Source organism: Bubalus kerabau, chromosome 9 (genome assembly GCF_029407905.1).
Source record: "Bubalus kerabau isolate K-KA32 ecotype Philippines breed swamp buffalo chromosome 9, PCC_UOA_SB_1v2, whole genome shotgun sequence".
Classification (NCBI taxonomy): domain Eukaryota; kingdom Metazoa; phylum Chordata; class Mammalia; order Artiodactyla; family Bovidae; genus Bubalus; species Bubalus kerabau.
In genome coordinates this window covers 48,962,769-48,986,061 of record NC_073632.1, presented here as the reverse complement: position 1 = coordinate 48,986,061, position 23,293 = coordinate 48,962,769, and the positions used below count along the sequence as shown (strand labels likewise).

Genomic DNA, 23,293 nt, shown 5'->3' with positions numbered 1-23,293 from the left:
ACAGAACACCTGAGCAAAACTCCTAGCTCCATGTTTTAGTGACCAGACTATGAATCTAAGGTGCATGTGTGGTTTTCTAAGACAAACACTCATCCTGACTATATATTATTAGTTTTATTGCTTTCTGGAATTTGTTTACTATTTACCAACTAGTATGAAAATACTTCAGTGTTTTGACAAGTATTGCTGTGCCAGCGCATACTGACTATCAGCTCTAGTTTATGCTGTAAGGTTAGATCATCAGATAATATTTAAGATCTTAGTTCTATTTCCTTCAATGAGTTTTTAAACATAGTTAATGTAATTTTTACAACTCCTTTTAGCCAGCTCAGTCTTTATGATAGTATCACCACATGGAAATTGCCAAGCTAAAGGGGTTTTATTTATAATGCACAACAGTATAGTGAGAAGGAGCTTCGACAAAAGTCATAGTTACATATTCTTACATGCACTGACAGACAGCAAAAGGAAAAAAGGAGGGGGGAGCCACAAAAAGGAAACAAATATGAGGCTAAAACTTAAGTCTGTAGGAAAGAACAACAGAGCATTAGTTACAGCCAGTCATGAGAGGTTTGGTTTGGGCATGTTGGGGATAGCAGCAGTGTGTACTTGTGTAAACAAACAGATAAGCTGAGAAGAAAAGTTAATTATTACATTAAAATTTATTTGCTCCACTAAGCTGTCTTTATGACCCAACCCATTCTGATCTTTCCTTGCGCTGAATTGCTTTAACACTTTATATGTCATAAAATTTTTTCACATTGATTTTAAGTCATTTTCCAATATGAAAGTAATGTGTGCTCAAGAACAAAAACAAAAAGCTATAGGAAAACAGATTAGTGCTTGAGGATGAAGAGTAAGACTTCACTTCCTGACTCTCAGTATTCACAACTTGAGTTAAGTTGCTTAATCTGTTTCCTCATCTATAAAATGTAAAACTCACATCAGAGAATGGTTGTATCTACAAAACTAGATATTGCAGTGAAACGGGCCTTCAAGGGAAGTGCATAGGTAGTTTGTAAAAATTCTTCCAGAATGCGAATGTAAACTTCAAATTCAAAAAGGCAGTAATACAGTAAAAAGTGAGTTTTGCGGATCTGGTTTGACACAGGCCATGTCACCAGCAGCTGCACCACCTTTAGGAGCACCAGGGGCAGGGAAGGCAGCACCCAAGCCGGCTCTAAATGCTTCTTCTCAATGAGACAGCCTAGCTTTTGAGATGTTCCTGTTTCCTTAGCTAAATAAAGCAGAAACTTAATCTGATCTCCCAGCAAGCAGGGTATCCATATTTGTATACTTGTTTTGTTTGGGGAAGATAGCTTCCTAAAAACCCATAACCCACTTGAAATCTTGCAAATGTTGTATGCCAAAAGCTTATAACAAAGGCTGGCATATAGTAAGCACTCAATAAAATTAAGTATTTATTAATGATTATTATAAAAAGAAAAATTAAAATCTCCAACAATCCCACCTCTAAAAGAGAACCAGACTTTCAGTATTGTTTTAGTACAAGCAGGTTTCCTGACATTTCCCTGCTCTCTCTCTCTCTCTCTCTCTCTCTCTGCCTGTGTGTGTGTGTGTGTGTGGTCTGTTATTTTGAAAGTTGCTTTTCCACCTAAATATATGTATATATTTTCTTTTCTTATACGTTCTAAAACAACTTTCAATAACTGTTAAAGTCCTTTATATAGTGCACCATAATTTAATAAGTTATTGGATATTTAGGTTACCAACTTATATATAATAATGGATAAATATAACACATTTATATCATAAATGAGACTATAGAGATTATCATACATAAATCTTAATTCAGATGATTTCTTAGATGTGGAATTGTTACTATGCACATACAATCCCATCAAGAGTCACACTATTGTCAACACACTATCATAAAATTTAACATTTTTAGTGAAAGTCTTGATTTGTTCTTAATCTCTTTTCTCCAAATCACTGCAAAACTCTTGATAGTAGTGGTGTTTTCAACTTCTTTTTATATCTCATAACAGTGCTAGGCACAAAGAAAGATTCTAAATGAATTCTTAATTTAAAAAAGTATTTCCATTTCAGCTTTGAATGGAGGAGGAGGTCAGCTAGAGGTATACTGAGGTTCAGGAAAAAAAAATCCTGCTATTAATTATTTTGTGAAAGGAAAAAGAACTATAATTTAGTTTCATTCCAAAAATAAAGAACATTCAATACAAATATGTAGTACAGGTTTGACTTCACATTTGACTATACAACCACTTCCAAGTTCAAAGAAGGAGCCAAAGACCGGTATAAATTGGAATTAGAATATTAATCAGAACAACCACCACTAAGGATTTATTTATAATAATAAAATGCACTAAAGGAACTAATAATAATAAAATAAAGGTTAAAATACTGATTGCCTGGTGGAAGAGCCAAACACAACTTTAGCTTGGAGTCAAGTTTTTGTTTAGAAATGTGTATGTTAGAATGAAAAAAGAAAAGAGCTTGCCAGACACCCATACTCCAACACTCAGTACAGGCCCAATCACACAAGATTTGTTTAAATTTTCAGCATCTATGGAAGATGAAGTAAACTTTTAATACAGCATTTAGGGAAAAAAAAAGCAAATGTAATCATTTGTTTATAGCTGTCACACCAATGAAAGAAGTATAATATTTAGACTTTTCATCTTCTTTGATAAGATTTATTGCCATAATTATTATTTTCATCATGCTATACTGTATTTTTAGTGCACATGCCATGGATACCAAAACTCTGACTTAATAAAGGGTACACAAAAGTATACAAAATGGCACTTACTATTACGAGTTTGAAAATATTTTGTGCTTAACAGTATAGTTATAACGGGGTTTACAATTAGAAAATATCAATGAAATATTTAAAAATCTAATTTATAACTTACAGGCAACAAAGTTAAGAATGCCTAAACAATTATGTTAGTTTAAGTACACAGTTCAAATTGGGTAATTTCTTAAAATAATATCATAACTCTAGTTCATAATTTGAGAAATCAAGATTAAAATGTTCCAATTCAATCAGATAAATGTTGAACTATGGAAAGGACAAGAAGAAAATACCTTTTATACTATTTAAACATAATCCTTTATGATTCTAATGATAATTTCCCAAAATAACTAAATAAAACAATCTAAAGACTTTAAAATATGCACATGAAACATACAAATGCAAAAATGATTTCTATTAATACACGAGCTCAAAGTCATGATATAATCTGGGCTGGATTTCTTAAAAAGACAATAGAGGCCCCTTTTCTTTTTAGCTGTAAACAACTTGCTGTATGACATGTAATGCAATATCATATTTTGGGAAATTTCAAACATTTATAATCCACGGGAAAAACACTCAACACTCCTACACTATTTTTTTTAAGCCCACAATAGTGCAGTCTTTCAGCTACAAAGCCATAAGCCAGTTATAAAACCAGTACTTTTCCACTAGTTGCTTGTGGGGCGGGGAAGGGGATGTTCAGCACTGCAAACATTAGGGTCTAAAATAAGATCATTGCAGGGAGTTACTACAACAGTTGCACTGCCAGCACTGTCATGGCAACAATGAACTAGCTCGGAGAATGCTCTTTTAACATTCAAAGCTGATCTTGAGTCTATTACCCGTGGAAATATACCAAATTTTCTTTTAGGCAGTTCACTAAAGAAACCATCTTATTTGGTAATCTCTTAATGTAAAGATAAGCCTTTTATATATCATATTTCCAAGATCACAGTCTAGCACCTTCTTGCAATCCGCTGAAATTTATAATGACGACATAATGAAAATTATGTGCCACAGTGAAACACAAAGATTCATCAGGATTCAAATACAATCTCAAGATGGGTCAGGGCTTAAAAAGAATTTGATATGCAATTCAATAATACCTGAGAAATGTGGTTTCACATTTCATCCTGAAGGAAAAATAATTTGGAAAAGAAAACATTATGTATTTTCATTATTAGGAAGCTGATATTAAAGTTTTATTCAGATAATGCAGTATAACATTGAAAAGCCTAGACTCTGGAGTCTCATTGCCTGGGTTTGAAACCTGGCTCTTCTTCTTACTAAGCTATGATACCTTGGGCAAGTTATTTAACCTATCTGAGCCTTGATTTTTTTTTTCCTGATGCATAAAATGGGGATAATAATACCTACTCTTACAGTGTGGTAAAGATTAAATGAAAAGGGTTAAGAATATATGAAGAGAGTTAAGAACTAGGTTTCACATACAGAATGCCTATCCTTATTACATTCAAAAATACACATTCTACAAAACTAGAAAGATTGAGATTGCTGAAGAAAAGATAACTTTGTATCAATGTGTGGCAGAGTGTGGGCGGGGAGCAGGTATGGGAGCTCAGGAACCTGAAAGACACCTGCCACACCCAATGAAGCAAATTCAAATCAAACATGGTACAAAATCTCTTCAGGCCTTGTCACTTCTGGGGTATCTTTAGGGCAATGTAATCTTTGCTTAGTTACTCTGTTTCTAAAATCATATCAAGTTGTCTAGGCCAGGCCAGTTATCCCACAAGAGTGAAAGGACCATTTTGGGGACTTTTTGGTTAATATCTCAAGCTCCCATTGAGGGATGCAGAGCAGGAACACTGATGGTGCAGCTTTAATCTCCTCAGTAGACCTTCAAGGCAAGCAGTTTCTGCAGCAAACTCGCCTGAAGTATCAGACGTGAATGGACCAGGCACAGAGGATTCAGTTGCTTGCTGACAGCACTGGCATACAAGCCACCATTTGCTTTTCTATATTTTATATCCTTGAAGATACATTGGAAAGTCAAATGTTCCTAAGTGGAATAATAAATGAGTATGATCTCAGGGGAGAAATCAGTTTCCAAGAGTGCTAAAACAATATTCACAAAACCCTTACCTTGGTTCCTAGAGGTGTTATTTCTTCTAAGTTGCTATTCTATAGGGCCAAGGGCCCTGAAAGCAGGTTAAAACTTTTCCAGTGTCCCAGAGACTTGGTCCCCTAAAGGGCAGATGGTACCAGAGGGCTCAACTTCCCATCTCCACTCCCCCAATCACACTGTGAGGGCAGATCAGAAGACTAATAGTTAATATTCACTGAGTGCTTACTGAGTTACAGTAAACATTGCACATGTTACCTCATTTAATCCTCACAACTCTGTGAGGGAACTGAGGCTTAAGGAGGTTATATAACTTGCCCAAGGTCACAAAGTTTGGCAGAGTAGGATTTACAGCCAGGTCTGACTAACTCCAAAGCTCATGGTTTTGACCATTCTCTTCTATTGTTGTACAGATAATTAAAGCATAGGCCTTGGCAGTGAAGCACCCGGATGACATGTGTAACTGCCTGCAACCCCTCCCTACCGGTGCCATGCTGACAAACTAGAAAGGGAGAGAACTCCAAGGAGGGGATGGATGCCACAGATCTGCCTCACTCATAAGGCAAGCTTCTGGCTAAGTCTACCACTTACCCTGTACAGTGGTTGGTTAGAAGCACTCTTGGGTAAAGTGGAGGTCAGCATTAATCAGCTAATATATTAAACTTTACCATACAAAAGGCAATTAGAGGTGTAAATACATGTGAACACAAAAGGTGGGATATATGACATAATAATCCTCAAGTAATGCCAGTTTGGAGTTTGACTCATATTAAAAGACCTAGATCAAGTTCATCATCTTCACCTTCATTATCACCAGTATTCACCACCACCAATATCTACTGAGCACTTTCTATGAACCAGGCCCACTTCTACACACTTCATTGTTCACTTAATTCTTGAAACTACCCTATGAGAGTGGTATTTGTTATTACCCACATATTGCAGATGAATAATCTCAAAATTTATTTGTAATTAAGTTGGTACAGTATATTAAAGTTAACAAAATGCTTTACCAATATGATCTTTAATTTTTATAATCACATCATGAGGCATATTATTAAAATTATGTCAGTTCACAGATGAAGAAACAGACTACAGAGGTTAATTTATTCATGAGCGTATAGCTAGTAAAGCAAATCCCCGATCTTTAAACCTTCTGAAGTAGTATCTCTGGTCAAAGTGAAACTCTTGTATGATATTTGGCAAAACTAATACAATTATGTAAAGTTTGAAAATAAAATAAAATTAAAAAAAAATAAAATAGAAGATAAGAAAAGAAAAAAAATCAAGGAAAAGAAAGCAATAGCTTCCCTTGTTTTTAAAGTTGAATCATTATTAAAATTAAGAGAGGCTTACAGCCTTTCCTCTGATATGTCAATAGATAGATAAGTGCAGTGCTTGCCATATAGCAGGTACAGAGTAAATACCTCATGCATAAAATGAAAAGAAATCAGTCCCTAGGCTCAATGGTAAAATCTATACTGCCTCAATAAAATTTCAATTATTTCTTATACTCAATCTCTGTCATCAACAAAACTGAATATAGATTTTATCCTTTAAGTCTGTCAAATTATGCATTACTTGTTAGATGAAAAAAGAGACACACCTTAATTTGGTGAGGTATAATCACTATTAATGACTTTGAGAGATCTTATTTTTTGAGAAAACCCATCTCCCTATCATTTAAATCACTTTTGAAAGGCTTCTCTTAAATATGTCCTTTAGTACCACTGAACATATCACCCTACCACTATTTTGCAAGGCTTGGTCTTTATCACATGATCGGAAGAATTTCTTACTGTGTTTAGGCTATGAATAGCATTTGAAAAATTACTCAGTTATAATTATAGACAGCTAACACCTGCCAACTTGCTAGAAAATGAAATCATGTAAAGTTTAAAGATGATTGTGCAATGCCTGTCAAACACTAAAGTGTCAAAACAGTAAATGCTCATTTTTACCAGTAAACTAAAATTCTAATTAGAGAAAAAGTAAACTAAGATTCTAATTAGACTTTACTGAACCATTACACACAGGACTGACAAATTATCCTAGGTAACTTTTTAAAAAAACATACATATATTTAAGTTAAAACACTAATACTATTCATTTAATGAATATCTATATATGAAAGTTTATTTGGGTAATAAGACTAACAAAACTCACTTCATAAACTTTATTTTCCTTTAGTATGGTTTAAAAGTTTAGGAAGTAGTTTGAAGGTAATTTTATAAGTAATAATTTACAAACCTATGAAGACCTTTCCCTTTTAAAATTAAAAAAGAGTAAAATTTAAAGCATAACACTAAAAGTGTCTCATTTTTTCCTAAGGTAATTCCAGATTTCATTGCAATTAAATTAGATTCTTTTAAGTAATTATATAAGAGATTAGAATATGAGAAGATAATTCTTTCACAGCCAAATTTCACAAGTTTTTTTCATATAAACTTTTCATGTCACAAATGGTGACAGTCCATTAGTAGTGCACATGCTTTCAGCAATAAAAATGCCTACTGTGAAAATCCAATAAATGGTCCTAGCAGTCATCCTACAAAAACTCCCTAAGTATCTTCAGTGAAAAACCATTAAAAAAAACCCCAAAAACCTGGAATCTTTTAAACCACTTTTTATTCTATACACAAATGTCATGGTAAATGTATCTTTAATGACATTAGTTTAACTTGGTATAGTAACCAACAGGAAAAAAAGCAAAGCATAAAATAATGTTTCCACGTTTGTGTGTTAGTCACTAAGTCGTGTCCAGTTCTTTACAACCCCATGGACTGTAGCCTGTCAGGCTCTTCCATCCATGGAATTCTCCAGGCAAGTATACTGGAGTGGGTAGCCATGCCCTCCTCCAGGGGATCTTCCCGACCCAGGGATTGAACCCGGGTCTCCTGCATTGCAGGCAGATTTCTTTACCTCTGAGCCACCAGGGAAGCCCCAGTGTTGCCATAGTGTGACTTACATTTCCAGTTTGCCCACTGTAGGCAGTAATACCCGGAGAAGGTGATGGCACCCCACTCCAGTACTCTTGCCTGGAAAATCCCATGGACGGAGGAGCCTGGTAGGCTGCAGTCCTTGGGGTCGCGAAGAGTCGGACACGACTGAGAGACTTCACTTCCACTTTTCACTTTTCTGCATTGGAGAAGGCAATGGCAACCCACTCCAGTGTTCTTGCCTGGAGAATCCCAGGGACGGGGGAGCCTGGTGGGTTGCCGTCTATGGGGTCTCACAGAGTCGGACACGACTGAAGCGACTTAGCAGCAGCAGGCAGTAATACCATCATCAAATATTCTGAAGAATCTTCAGGTGCCCCAGAGTATACTGTGCCAGTGTCACTGAAGTACTAGGTCATATCATCAAGGTTAATTAAGGTCTTTCTCTCTTAATGTAATAAATATGATCTAGAAAAGCTGGGTTAAAGTAAATCCTTTTTTCCATTGACTTCAATTAAAAAGAAAATATTTTACCATGGTGTGAAAAAAATAGACTGATTTGAGAAACTGTGACAAAGAAGATTATAACTTTTGGTGAGGCTTGCTAGTACAAGCTGGACATACGAACTGACATACATCCAGCATAACTTTCATCTCTTTATGAATTTTAGGCACTGCCTTCCCTTCACCAGTATCTCCCCTGTCCTTCCACAAATTCTAAAATTTCCCATGTCTCTGGTTCCTCCAGTACCTTGCTACTTATAAACACTGTTTTTAGATATGAAATTATTTATGATTAAAGGTCCATCTAGTCAAGGCTATGGTTTTTCCAGTGGTTGTGAGAGTTGGACTATAAAGAAAGCTGAGCACTGAAAATTGATGCTTTTGAACTGTGGTGTTGGAGAAGACTCTTGAGGGTCCTCTGGACTGCAAGGAGATCCAACCAGTTCATCCTAAAGGAGATCAGTTCTGGATGTTCATTGGAAAGACCGATGTTGAAGCTGAAACTTCAATACTTTGGCCACCTGATGCGAAGAGTTGACTCATCTGAAAAGACCCTGATGCTGGGAAAGATTGAGGGCAGGAGGAGAAAGGGACAACAGAGGATGAGACAGTTGGATGGCATCACCGACTCAATGGACACGGGTTTGGGCGGACTCCAGGAGTTGGTGATGGACAGGGAGGCCTGGAGTGCTGCGGTTCATGGGGTCGCAAAGAGTTGGACACGACTGAGCAACTGACCTGAACTGAAGACATAACACCAAATAGGTCTCTGATTACTAAGTCTTCATTAGACCCAAGAGTCTGCAGCTACTTTCTGTCACATCAAAGTTTCAACAAATTTTTAAATTGGCTGTCTGAGTTATTATCTACTCAAATAGTTAAAAGATATCCTGCAAATTTCTAATGGCTTACCAAAAAGAAAATTAATATAACTCTAAAACAAAGACCAGCACATCTATTTGCTGTCTTTTACTCCATGAATGATCTGTATAGCACTTTAAGGGCACAAAGTGTTAAAGATAAAATAATTCTAATTAAGCTAAACTATTTTTTCAGGGAGTCCTCCTAATACCGATCCTAAGTTGAAATCTAATAGGCAAACATTTAACATCCCATTTTCCTACCAAACACTATATCCCATTTATAAACAAAACAATAACTACATTAAAAAACTATTCTAAAAACTAATCATTCTGCCCTTTTGTTTCTATGCTAGAGACCATTTGGGACACTAAAACAGGAATAAAATATTTGAAATCTGAAAACTTAAAAAAAAAGAATCCTTGTTAGTTTCAATCTTACTTAAAAGTCAAAATAAAGAAAGAGGACAGGATGATTTATATATTTCAAGAGGACACTGAGGGTAGAGAGCGTAGCTACTATTCATCCTTGTAAGCCAGTGGCTAAAAAGAATACAGGCTCTTCACTTTGTTTACAAACCATTTAGGGGAAAAAGTTAAGGTTTGCTTCAATTTCTTTACATTTTTCATTCAAAGAAGTCCGGACAACCTGAGGGTAGATAGTATTCTCCTCTGCGCTCAAAAGCAAAGAAAGTGGTCAGAGATAAGAATAAGAGGAAGCACAGAAGAGAGATGCAAGCCAGTAAGCTTTCTGAGGGAAAGGGATTGAATTCTCAGTGTATCAATAAAGTAAGGAAGGCCAAAAACCAGTGTATATGGAAGAGAGAAACTCAGTGTAGATACTGAAAGAGTACTTTCATATCTGCTGTGATACATAAGAGTTAGCAGTGAATGTTTCAGATGGACTACCTTAAATGTGTGACTTTGACTAGTCACAGCAGTAAAACAGAAATAAAAACAAAATCATCTTAAAAGGCCAAATCTGTTTCTAGAATGTTCCCAATTATATTTCATAGTATCATTATAAATTAGTTATGTTCCTAATCTTACAGAATCTAAATTATAACTTGACCAATGCAATATAATACCTAGTTAAATATAAGTTTTATTGACAGCCTCTAACTAAACCTATCTTCGATCCCTCTTTTTCCTCAAAAACAGGAATCTTTGTTCATAAGATGGGGGCTCTCCTGGCTCTTAGAGGCTGGATGTGGATTAATCCAAACCAAACATAAATGCCCAGTTTCATTGCCAGTTACTGGCTTGGTAAAGGGCATTTGACACTGCTGGAGGGCTTCTGGGGAAAATTTTTCTTCCCTGATAGATATACAGGAAAAAACTCTTTTCCTCCTAAGCTGAAAATGTTCAATGACTGCACATGCTGCCTGGAATTGCTGTAGCAACCTTGCAACCATGAGCTAAGACAGCCCTTGCTACACTGAGCAAAGGTGAACAAAATGATAAAAGGCAAAAGGGTAAAGTAGTTCAGCTAATGAATCCTTCAAGCTTGAAACAGCCCAACCTCCAGATTCACCATGTGAACAAGAGATTTATTAACCTCTATTGTTAAACCCACAAACTATATATTACCCAATGGATACCAACTGGATACTTCAACTGCAACTTTAACAACTATAAATGTGTGCCATACCCAACAGTTAAAGTTTCATTTCTCCCTGGGCAGGTGGGGAGATGCTGCTAACAATCACTTCACTAAATGAAAGTCTCCTCCATCCCACATAACAAAGATACTCTGTTGCATGGTCTAAATTTTCTACCTTAAGCCAAGTTACTTTCAGACAATGTTCATTGCTGGCAGACATATAAGAAAGTTTAAGTTTTCTTTTGTCATGGTACAGAAATGAAAAGGATCAAATGACTATTCTTGGAAAAGTACTGGGCTATTCCAGATACACCTCATGATGTTTTGATAAATATATACACACACATTTTCTCCCTTAATTTCCTGCATCATAAAGACCATAGCTCACAGGTAGACTATATTAGTATAATGGGCCAGTCTGTTTCTTTGCTTATGGAATCAAGCATATCCAAAATGTATTATAGGTTTAACAAACAGCACAACTCCTTCTATGAGAACAGAAGACCTTCTTCAAAAGCAGGGAATAAATCTAATTGATCTTTCACTCCAGAGTACACTGCTTAGCAAAGAAGAGCTCTCAAAAATGTGTTGAACAGATTTAAGTATGTTGACTTGAAATCAATAAATTGAGAACAGGAATACAAAGAGAGAATGCTACCTCTCAAAGTGCCCATTTTTACACGTTTAATCATTTTGAGTTGAATCCATCCTACCACATCTCCTTGATAACATGACCTATAGCAATTAAGGGCGCCATCAGGAATAACTGCAAAAACTGCAAATACAGTTCAGCTTTTGCTGCTTACTAATGAACAACAGAAGGTATTATGGAACACTACATTACTTGGTTTCCCTTGTGAAGCTAGTGTGAGAAGGGAAGGTGCAGCATCAAGTACAGACCCGATGATGCTAAGCATTAAGAAGTTTAGAGTCTAACCTAAGGGATTTTCAGGAGGAGAGAAACATGGTCAGATTTCTGTTTTAGATAAAGAGCTCTGCAATTAAGTAGAGGATGGATAGAAAGGTGGAGGACAGGTTAAGTCTGGCAAAGTGAGAGATATCAATGTCAGAAGTAGAACAGTGGTGTCAGGGGCAGAAATCCCTTTAAGAGCTATTTCTAATCAGATTTATCAAAGGCAACTTAATCTCAACCTGTGTAAAACAGAACTCATCACTCCCCTAAATTAACCTTCTACCACTCTTGTCTTCTGAAATGACTTAACTATTCACCAAGGAGTTTAAGCTAGAAACTTTAGAGCCATCCTTCATTTTACTTCATCTCCTATATCCAATTAAATACTATATCCAATGGTTTCTAACTCCTAACTACTTCCCAAACCTAGTCACCTTTTCCCACTTTGTCTACTACATCGTACTCCACCATTTTTGCTTTGGACTAATGGCAACCCACTCCAGTGTTCTTGCCTGGAGAATCCCAGGGATGGCGGAGCCTGGTGGCACAGAAGTGACTTAGCAGCGGCAGCAGCAGCAGCGAACAACCTCCTTACTGTTGCACATTCAGTTTCAACCCCTGAAATCCCTTCTCCAAATTTCTTCCAAAGTGATGCTTCTAATACACCATGTATCATGTCACCATCTTGCTCAGCGCCTCTCAGTGGCTTCTCATTGTTCCTAGGATGAAGTCTATAACTCTTAACATGGTCTGTTCTCTGGCTCCTGCCTAAAAACAGTAAGAATTCCTAGCTTTATGGTGTTTCTTATTTGCTAGGCACAGTACTCTTGCCTGGAAAATCCCATGGATGGAGGAGCCTGGTGGGCTGCAGTCCATGGGGTCACTAAGAGTCAGACACGACTGAGCGACTTCCCTTTCACTTTTCACTTTCATGCATTGGAGAAGGAAATGGCAACCCACTCCAGTGTTCTTGCCTGGAGAATGCCAGGGACGGGGGAGCCTGGTGGGCTGCCGTCTCTGGGGTCGCACAGAGTCGGACACGACTGAAGCGACTTAGCAGCAGGCACTGTGCTATGCTTTGTAAGCATTATTTCATTTTATTCTCTTTGTTAAGCAGAAACTACTGGTTCCAAATAGGAAAAGGAGTTCGTCAAGGCTGTATATTGTCACCCTGTTTATTTAACTTATATGCAGAGTACATCATGAGAAACGCTGGACTGGAAGAAACACAAGCTGGAATCAAGATTGCCGGGAGAAATATCAACAACCTCAGATATGCAGATGACACCACCCTTATGGCAGAAAGTGAAGAGGAACTCAAAAGCCTCTTGATGAAAGTGAAAGTGGAGAGTGAAAAAGTTGGCTTAAAGCTCAACATTCAGAAAACGAAGATCATGGCATTCGGTCCCATCACTTCATGGAAAATAGATGGGAAACAGTGGAAACAGTGTCAGACTTTATTTTTCTGGGCTCCAAAATCACTACAGATGGTGACTGCAGCCATGAAATTAAAAGACGCTTACTCCTTGGAAGGAAAGTTATGACCAATCTAGATAGCATATTGAAAAGCAGAGACATTACTTTGCCAACAAAGGTTTGTCTAGTCAAGGCTATGGTTTTTCCTATGGTCATGTATGGATGTGAGAGTTGGACTGTGAAGAAGGCTGAGCTCTGAAGAATTGATGCTTTTGAACTGTGGTGCTGGAGAAGACTCTTGAGAGTCCCTTGGATTGCAAGGAGATCCAACCAGTCCATTCTGAAGGAGATCAGCCCTGGGATTCTTTGGAAGGAACGATGCTAAAGCTGAAACTCCAGTCCTTTGGCCACCTCATGCGAAGAGTTGACTCATTGGAAAAGACTCTGATGCTGGGAGGGATTGGGGGCAGGAGGAGAAGGGGACGACAGAGGATGAGATGGCTGGATGGCATCACTGACTCGATGGACGTGAGTCTGAGTGAACTCCGGGAGTTGGTGATGGACAGGGAGGCCTGGCGTGCTGTAATTCATGGGGTCGCAAAGAGTCGGACACAACTGAGCGACTGATCTGATCTGATCTGATTCTCATCCTCATTGTGCAGATAAGAAAACTGAGTCAAGGAGAGATTATGTAACTTACCAAAGGTTGTAGAGTTAATAAAGTATTGGAGTCAGCTCTGACTCCTAAGCATGTATTTAAACTTTCACACTCTCCTCAAACTGCATTACTTTCCACTCCTAAATTCACCTGATCTCTTTTACCATGCTGCGTTACTTCAGTCATGTCCGACTCTGTGCAACCCCATAGACGGCAGCCCACCAGGCTCCGCCGTCCCTGGGATTCTCCAGGCAAGAACACTGAAGTGGGTTGCCATTTCCTTCTCCAATGCAGGAAAGCGAAAAGTGAGAGTGAAGTCGCTCAGTCGTGTCCGACTCTTAGCGACCCCATGGACTGCAGCCTACCAGGCTCCTCCGTCCATGGGATTTTCCAGGCAAGAGTATTAGAGTGGGGTGCCATTGCCTTCTCCGTGATCTCTTTTACCATGAGGCCTTCACATATACTATTCCCTACATCTGGAATGTCCCCCTCATAATCTCATTTTTGCCTAGATAATACTTATTTATTTCTGCTTAAATGCCATCTCTTCAGGGAAGTCTTCCTATATTATCTAAAATTACATTGTTTGTTTACTTCTCTATGGTCAGTTTCCCTTTAGTAGAATGTCAAAATTGTTACCACTGATTCTCAGTTCTTAGAATGGTATTTAGCAGGGGTTCAATTAATATTTGTTGAATGAAGGCAGGAATGAATGATGTAGGGATGGAAAATCCCATATCTATTAATAGTAACCTCACCTATTCAGACTAAGACACAATATTTATTTAGTAGTTTGCAAGTCCCAGTCAATACTCGTGAGAACTTATAGCCCTCCTAGGGGAGACAGACACATAAATATGTGATTATAACCCAACATAAGTAAAGTGCCTGTTAGAATTGTGGCTGGAATGATGTACAATAGATGCAGAGATGAAAATGAAGGTATAAACTGACAGGAAAACTTCATAGTAGAGAGTCTTGATTCCTTTTGCAGAATGAATGAGTCTTAAAATACATATCACATAGTCCATGTATTTCATTTATGAAAGGGGAGAGGAAGGACTTCCCTGATGGTCCAGTGGCTAAAACTCTGCATTCTCAATGCAGGGGGCCTGGGTTTAGGTCCCAGTTCAGGGAATTAGATCTCACATGCTGCAAGGAAGATTGAAGGTCCTGAGTGCCACAGTGAAGACCCACCCAGACAAATAAATAAATGTTTTTTAAAAAATAAGGAAGAGGACAGGAGTATCCATTACATATAGGGCATTTTACAGCTCCTTTATAATATTAATTTACTATAATAACACACCTCTGTATTATTATACCCATTTTATAGATGTGGAAATCCAAGCTAAGAGAGGTCAAATAACTCATTCAAGGTTATATAGTATATTAATAAAGGAGGAGAATCTGAGCCCAGGTTTGATACCAGTACCCATTTACTTACCATTATGTCCATCCTTTGGCCTTGTAATCTCCAGAGCCTAATTACTTCAGTTTTCAATCTAACTCTTAACAAAATTAGCTATCTGGTTTCCCATTCTAGTAATTTTTAAGAGTAGCAAAATAAAGCATTCAAGAAGATGCTGAAATGAAGAATACTGACAGCAAGGGAAGGGACAGAAAAACTATAAAAATTGAACACACAAATTCAAAGTGGATCACAGAGTCCTATACATACATTCCACCCTCAACTGTACAACAGTACGTACTTGATATGCAAAATGATGACCCCATTATGAAAAAAGAAATGGTTGTTGTCGTCACTAAGATAGAGAAATAACTTGATGCTTAAAAGGGTAAACTTCAAGTCCTGGAATAATAATTCCTCTCTAGTAACTCTGGATTTGGAGAAGGAAATGGCAACCCACTCCAGTGTTCTTGCCTGGAGAATCCCGGGGACGGGGGTGCCTGGTGGGCTGCCGTCTATGGGGTCGCACAGAGTCGGACACAACTGAAGTGACTTAGCAGCAGCAGCAGCAGTAACTCTGGATAAATGTAAATTGTAACAATTGTTTCCACTGTTTGTGAAAATAAATATCTAAGATTTTAAAGAGTCTTTGTTTTATGCACATTATTATTTTTTGTTGCTTTAAACTGAATTCAAACCAGAATAGAAAAACTGTTCATCTTAGCTTATATATATATATATATACACCCAAGTAAATCATACATTTAAAAAACTTCTCGTACCATGACTTTGAACACATGTGAATTGAGTAATTTAGACAGAGAAACATAAAGAGCATTTCGACCATTTTTAATTTGAAAGATAAACTGAATATGTACAAGAAGAAGGAAACATTCTTAATCTTTTACAACTTAAATAGAAATGTATGTAAGAAAGAAAAGCATCAAACTTAGGCAAACACAGAGAAAGCTAGTTAAGTAATTGACCATAAGAGTCTATCAGTCACTCAACCTGGATCCAATTTTTCAATCTGCAGATGTCAGCTCCTTTACAATATGGGCTTTTATTATTTATATAATTCTTTCTTTCAGAAAAGAAAGGTTGCATTTAGGAAACAGATTCTGGGGTTTTTTGTTTTGTTTTTAAGAACAAGAGAAAATTGTTTCACCAGTTATCTCGAACAAGCTGACTAGGAAACATTAAATATCCTTTATCATTTTAGAAGCTTTTAAACGTGAAACTTTCCACATAGAACATTGTTTGTAACAATATGAAAAGCATACTGGCTACAGTTTCCAACAACATGTAAAAATGAATGTAAAGAACTGCAAGTATTTACTTGTAATTAACTGTAATTTTCACGTATTTTCCCCAGGAAGAATGCATTTCTGCTAAAACTCTCTAGAAAGACAATACTTATTTAGTTGTACTTGAAAATTAGTTCACCTTGGCCAATTTTAACCCCAATTTAAACGTTTTACAGAACGCTCTAAATTTAAGGTAATTCAAATTATAACAACTTACTTGAAGCAATTACAAAGTGATTATCTGCAAGTAAACGTCACTGTACTAGATAAACAGTTGTACTTAAAATGCTCTTTCTTACCTGGACGCTCTTCAGGATGAACTCACTTTTCTCTCTCACATCTTTAAAGGGACACCTCTTAGAAAGCATAAGCAGATGAGCAAGAAGCTTATTCAATTCATCCAAAGAAACCGCATTTGAAAGGCCGTCTGCTGGACGATAAGGTGTCTCTTTCACCAAACGAAGACACTCGGTTTTTCTCACAATGATTTGCCTAATGTTTTCCAGAGCTGTCTCTCTAGTAGTTGAATCTCTACTGCACAGTCCATCCCATCTCACTTCATTCTCTCTTTCAGCCATGACAACCGTGGAGTTTTTTCTTTGCCGTCTTCAGTTAACTTTCAGCATGCCCCCCAAAGCACTTTATATTTTTAAAACGAGAAATATAAGAATGAAATCAGAGAACTAGAATCGTCATGAAAAAACACGTCTGGGTGACATTTGGAACCAGAAGCGTCTCTTCGAGCTACAAGACAGAGCTCGCCCTCTCCTTCTACCCGGAGGGGCAGTCTTCTGGCCAGAGTCTGGAAAAAAAAGTTGGCAAGTTGAAACCTTACAGCGCTGGCTTTGCTGCACAGCCAGTGTCGGGAAAGTGTTCTCCTGCGACCCGCGGGGTCAGCGGATATCCTCACGTTGAGGAGCTGTCAAACCCGTGCTCTGCCCAAAAAGGCTGGTAACAGTTGAACGCTCTCCAGCCATTCGGTGTTTTTTGTCAGTGCAGCCACGGTGTTCTCGGGAGCGTTCCCACCCCGCCCCTCCTCCGGCACCAGTCCCCGCCTTCTGCAGCTCCTCCCTCTCGGCCGGGCGCTGGCTGGGAAGGCTTGCCGAACCCTGGCTCGCTGGCCGCCACGGCCAGAGACCCTGACGCTCCCGGGGGGCGGCAGCCTTGTGCAGCCGCTGTCTCTGTAGCGTTGGAGGAAAAGCGTCTCCTGCCCTGTCGGTTCCGGGTGCCCTGGGCAGACGCCGCTTCTGTTCCAATCCTTGCGTCCTCGCCCACCGCCCTCCAAGCCAGACGGGCACAGGGCAGCCCCGCAATCCCCGAGCGCAGGGTTGGGCCGCGAAGCTGGAGGAGCGGCGGGGCCCGCGGCGCAGAGCCCGCCCCTTCGCCCAGCCTCATCTGTGGGGCTCGGCCCAGAGGGCGGGAGCGGGGAGGGAAGATGGGGTCCTCACCCCCCAGCCCCTCCCCTTTCTCCGCCCGGCACAAACCAGGAGCCGCCCCTGCCCCTGCGCCCTCTTCCCCGCCCTAGTAGACGCGACCCGCGGAGGCAAAGCCATTGGAAAAAGCCCCGCCCACACACAGGCTACCTCCAGACCCCAGGTCCGCGCGCGGCCGCCAACCGCTGCCGGTTGCTACGCAAGCGTGACAGGAAGCAAGGCGCATGCGCTTTAATAGGCACTTAATCTGCGCCGGGGAGCGTTTTCTATCCCCTGGCGTTTGGCTTCTTTGGACCGAAAAAGGGGAAAAAAAGAAAGTAAGGGGAGGTTGAAGTACGCTATCACAGACAACACAAACAGGGAAAATAAAGTGTGCACAGACGTACACCTGGAAGTGCCTGAATCTAAGTTTAAGGTCAGTCTAAAAATAAGAACGCTGTCTTTATTACGCCAAACCCCAGATTTAAGGAAGCAGGGCGTGCTCGCATTGACTTCTGGGAAAGGTAGTTTGGGTGCTGTCTGCGCTTTTCGTTTGCGACAAAAACTACAGCCCCCAAGAGCCACTGCGACATTGCTTTTGGCGGCCTGCTAGCCAACGGTTATCGCTGGCGAGGATTGACTGAGAGCGTCGGCTTGGTGAGCACTGTGGGCTTGGCTGCAACTTTTCCTTGACAGGATTTTTTCCCTTCCTCCATTTCCTCTAGGAGTTTAGAAACCGAGCCATCTAGGACTGTAAGCTTTAGTCCAGGGACTTCTATGAGTAATCTACGTTGGGAAGGACTAGTCCGGGTGCCCAGTTTTCCCGCGTCGAGGAGAGAATTTGGGAATGGTCGCTACCCTGAGGGTCGGAGGGTGCGGCGTAAGGCTAGACAAGCGGGATGCTGTGGAAACCGGTGCTCCACGCTGCTGCCTCTGCTTCTGTCCTGCCAAGCAGGCTCGCGCGTGATGGATTGGGTATCCCTGTGCAATTGCGGGCTTTGTTTGCCATTGTGCAGGGGTGTTCTGTGTTTTACTTGCTGAAATGACATCCCAAGCCAGGCATTCAAAGAGAGCTGTCAAATCCATTTTGTATGAGACTCAACGGGAAAGAATCCCTGGTATTCCTAAATATGAATTTTTGCAGGCCTTAAGGATACCGTATGAAAAGAATCTCCAAAATTGAGTATGTTTTAAAGATTCAATCGTTTGTTTACAAATTACCATTTGAGTCATTCCTCTAGAGGAAGGTCAACGTTTGAACGGTTGTCAGTGGTTGTTCAACCCACTTCAGTACTCTTGCCTGGAAAATCCCATGGATGGAGGAGCCTGGTGGGCTGCCGTCTAAGGGGTCGCACAGAGTCGGACTGAAGCGACTTACAGCAGCAGCAGCAGCAGTGGTTGTTCAGTCGCTCCGTCTTTTTGACTCTGCGACCCCATGGACAGCTGCACGCCAGGCAATGGACTGATAACCAAATTAGATTTTAACTGTTTAAAGTTGCAGAATAGATGTGTCTCTGAAAATTTAGCCTTGTTAGGTACTAAATATACAACAGTGGAAAAGACATCTAATTAATGGTTAAACACACAGTACACACATTAAACATACAGCACTATGACATATTGTTGGGATGGACAGAAAAAAGATCACTTAGCCAAGTTTTGGAAAGTTAGGGAAATCTTCATCTCGGGGAAAGAGGGCCAGAAGAACAGCATATGGTGAAGCCCTGAGCAAAAGAGAGAGAAGGTAATTTCAGGAAACTGCAATAAGCTGAGGTCGTATATATTTTGGAATAGATAGCTTTTTGTATATTGAAGTATTTTCAAGCAGCAAGTAGAATGGTACTGTGAATTTTCCAGATGGTTTCTGAAAGTGACCTATCTTTGAAAAGAGTTCTGATGAATTGGTTTAATTTGGGAGGCCTTCAACATTCTGAGATTACTGGTTTAAATCAAATTTTTTTAAAGAAGAGAACTTATGAGTATGGTTCAGAATCCAAAAAAGCTGTTTTTTTCTTTTTGATGGACTCATCCTCCTTTGTCCAACCCACAAAGGGTAGGGTAGTTTCTTAAGTCCAAGTCTCCTTTTTACTGTGAAATTGAATATGATCTCATTCGTAGCTGTGGTTTCACCACCACTTATGACTCTTAAATGTATAACTCGATCCAGCTTTACCTTTGAGCTTTGTTATATGCATTTCCAAGATAGGTCTTGGATAGCTCACAAGCACTTCAAACTCAGCAGGCCTAAAACCAAATGCATGGTTATCACCTCTGATTGTTCTCCAGTGTTCCATATTTCACTTTAGGATAACTCCAACCACTTGTGATGAAAATTTGAAATCTAATCTTTATTCTTGGTTTCTTAATGTGCTTCTGCCTCACTGTTCCGCACTGTTTACACTGTTCATTGAGCCCAGGGTAGGCAAGGCATGAGCAGGAAAGCTGGAAGAAAGCTCAAGGAGCCATAGAAACCACAGACATGTTTATTCTCTCCTGACTGGCGTAGCAACCATAACAGCAGACACACTGGATTCGCTCATGGTTGACCCAGTGGACACAGCTATAATGTAGCTGCAGCGGCTTTTCAGATGGAGCTTATATGTGTTTACAGAGCAAAAAGTGGCCGGTGGCCAAGCGGGTACATCTTGACCTGCATGTGCACTGCTGTAAGTGATCTCAGCTGTTACATAACCATGTATTTACGAAACATGGGGCAATAGCGAGAGGCCGTGGAGGCGAGAGAGTTTGACCACCACCATCTTGGTTAATTTGCTCCTACACCTTCATACATGTGTAGCCAGATTATTGTTAAGTCTTATTGATTTTATCTCCCAAACACCCGTCAAATCCATCCTTTTCCCTGCATCTACATAAGCAGTCTTTCTAAACTGCCGTAATCTCTTACCAAAACCATTGCAATAGTGATTATTCAGCGTGGGGTTTCTCCATTAGTTCTCCACACAGCAGCCAGAATAATCTTTTTGAAATGCAAATTTCTCTTAAAACTATGTAGTGATGTCTTACTTTAATCTTAAAGGCAAAGTTTCTTTATAAAGCCTAATGTCATTTGTCCCCTTTCCACCTCACCTAGCATACCACTCTCCAACTTTATGTGCTTCAGTCATACAGATCTTTCAGTCACTGGTTCTCCTATTCCTTTTTATCCATTTGTTCACTCAACAACTATCTGTTGAGTACCTTCTATGTAATAGGACATTGATGTTATACTACTGAGCACAATGTACAAAAGTCCTTACTCATAATTTTGCATTCTAGTAAAGAGATATAGACAATAAATATGTGACATTGGGAGTGAAGACAAATGCAGTGGAGAAAAAGAAGAACCAACTCAGAAAGGGAATGGAGAGTGCCAGGTTTTGGGGGGCAAGTTTCACTTTTAAATAAGGTGGTCAGAGAAGACCTAATCAAGAAGCAGACATTTGAGGGGATCTGAAATAGGAGGAGAAAGTCATGCAGAGGCCTGGAGTAAGAATGTTTCTATGACGAGAACAGCCAGTACAAAGACCTGAAGGTCTTCACATTTGACAAATAGCAGTGTGGCAAGAGAGAATAGCATGAGGTCACAGAGGAAGGAGGTCATGTAGATGACTGAAAGAAATTTTGACTTGTTTGATTGAGACAGGAAGCTGTTGGAAGGTTTTGAGCAGATGGGTTGCATAATCTGACTTTTTAAATTGATTACTTCTTTTAAATTGTGTTGATTGTGGACCACAGAGAAGCAAGGGTAGAAGCAGAGACACTAACAGGAAGCTAAGATAATAGTCCAGGTGAAAAATGTCAGTAGTAGTGGGCCAGGGTAGTAACAGTGGAGGCAGTGGGAAGAGGCCAGAGTCTGGATGTATTATGAAATAGAGCCAACAGGTTTGCTGACAGATTGGCTATGAGGTTTTAAGAGTAAAAGAGTCAAAGATGATTACAATTTTTTAGCTTGAGCAACTAGAAGGAAGGAATTGCCAATATAATGGGAAAGTCTCCAGATTTGTGTTTGGGGGTAAATCAGGAGTTTAGTTTGGCTATTTTATGTTTGAGATGACTCTAAGATATTACAGTAGAGATACGGAGTAGTCAGTTTGGTAAATGAGTCTGGAGATGAGGGTAAAGATCTGGCTGTAGATACAATTTTGGATTTCACAGTAGTTCCCTGCCCATCTGCCCCCACCCCCCAGTAGTGTTTTGATAGCAGATAAAGACTGAGAATAGTTGATATCACAGAAAGGCACTCCATGGATTCTGGGTCAATTTGGAGTTACCTGCAACTGATGACTATGCGAGAGTGTCCAGTGAACAGAGAGAAAAACCTAGAGCATGACATCCTAGAAGCCAAGTGAAAGTGGCTGAGGAGGAAGGAATGCTATGTTAAATGCTGCTTTAAGTCAAGTGATATAAGGATAACTGATCCCTGCATACAGCACCATGGAGCTCACTGAGGATCTTGAAAGCCAGAAGGGTGTTTTATTTAAGAGAGAATAGAAGAAGAGCTGAGCTTCCCTGATAGCTCAGTAGGTAAAGAATCCACCTGCAATGCAGCAGACTGCAGATCGATTCCTGGGTCAGGAAGATCCACTGCAAAAGGGATAGGCTACCCACTCCAGTATTCTTGGGCTTCCCTTGTAGCACAGCTGATAAAGAATCTGTCTGCAATGTGGGAGACCTGGGTTCAGTCCCTGGGTTGGGAAGATCCCCTGGAGCAAGGGAAAGGTTACCCACTCCAGTATTCTGGCCTGGAGAATTCCATGAACTGTATAGTCCATGGGGTCACAAAGAATCAGACACAACTGAGCAACTTTCAGGAGAAGAGCTAGAGACACTGAATATGGATGCAGCACCTCTGGTACCATTTTCTTTGTCCAGACTAGTCTCTGACTCCTGTGCTGTAGATCTGCAGTGAAATATCACTTTCTCAGAGAAGTTTATGAGCTTCCTTGATAGCTCAGATGCTAAAGAATCTGCCTGCAATGCAGGAGACCTGGGTTTGATCCCTGAGTCAGGAAGATCCTCTGGAGAAAGGGAATGGCTACCCAATCCAGTAATCTTGGGGTTTCTCTGGTGACTGAGACCATAAAGAATCTGCATGCAGTGTGGGAGACCTGGGTTCAATCCTTGGGTCAGGAAATTTACCTGATTTGATCAAATGCCCCTATTACATACTCTTATTGTGCCCTATACCTTTACTTGCTGCTGCTGCTGCTGCTGCTAAGTCGCTGCAGTTGTGTCCAACTCTGCGTGACCCTGTGGACAGCAGCCCACCAGGCTCCTCCATCCATAGGATTCTCTAGGCAAGAATACTGGAGTGGGTTGCCATTTCCTTCTCCACCTTTACTTGTTAGTAAGTTACAAATGTAGTTTTACAGTTGTTAGTATGATAATTTGATTGAAATATG

The 23,293-nt window shown here is 39.7% G+C and overlaps 2 protein-coding genes across 8 annotated transcripts in view; one reads left to right on the top strand and one right to left on the bottom strand.

The window, feature by feature from the left end:
- SESN1 (sestrin 1) overlaps positions 1-17,445 on the bottom strand; it is a 116,710-nt gene extending 99,265 nt beyond the window's left edge. For 2 of the 5 annotated variants that reach the window (XR_008698173.1, XM_055535246.1), the window contains exon 1: positions 16,779-17,438. Coding sequence is in view for 3 of the 5 variants with exons in the window: in XM_055535246.1 (XP_055391221.1) it covers positions 16,779-17,057 (279 nt within the window). In the remaining 2 variants the exon portion in view is untranslated. Of the gene's footprint in view, positions 1-16,778 lie in introns of all 5 variants that reach the window. The other 3 variants (XR_008698172.1, XM_055535249.1, XM_055535248.1) reach the window with 3 other exon arrangements.
- Positions 1-23,293, top strand: part of CEP57L1 (centrosomal protein 57 like 1) — a 226,043-nt gene that overhangs the window by 124,193 nt on the left and 78,557 nt on the right. Inside the window, exon 1 of one of the 3 annotated variants that reach the window (XM_055535251.1) lies at positions 18,184-18,327. The exons of 1 other annotated variant lie outside the window; for it this stretch is intronic. The gene's annotated coding sequence lies outside the window, so the exon portion shown is untranslated. Of the gene's footprint in view, positions 1-18,183; positions 18,328-18,399; positions 18,549-23,293 lie in introns of those variants that run through there. One more of the 3 variants, XM_055535253.1, reaches the window with a different exon arrangement.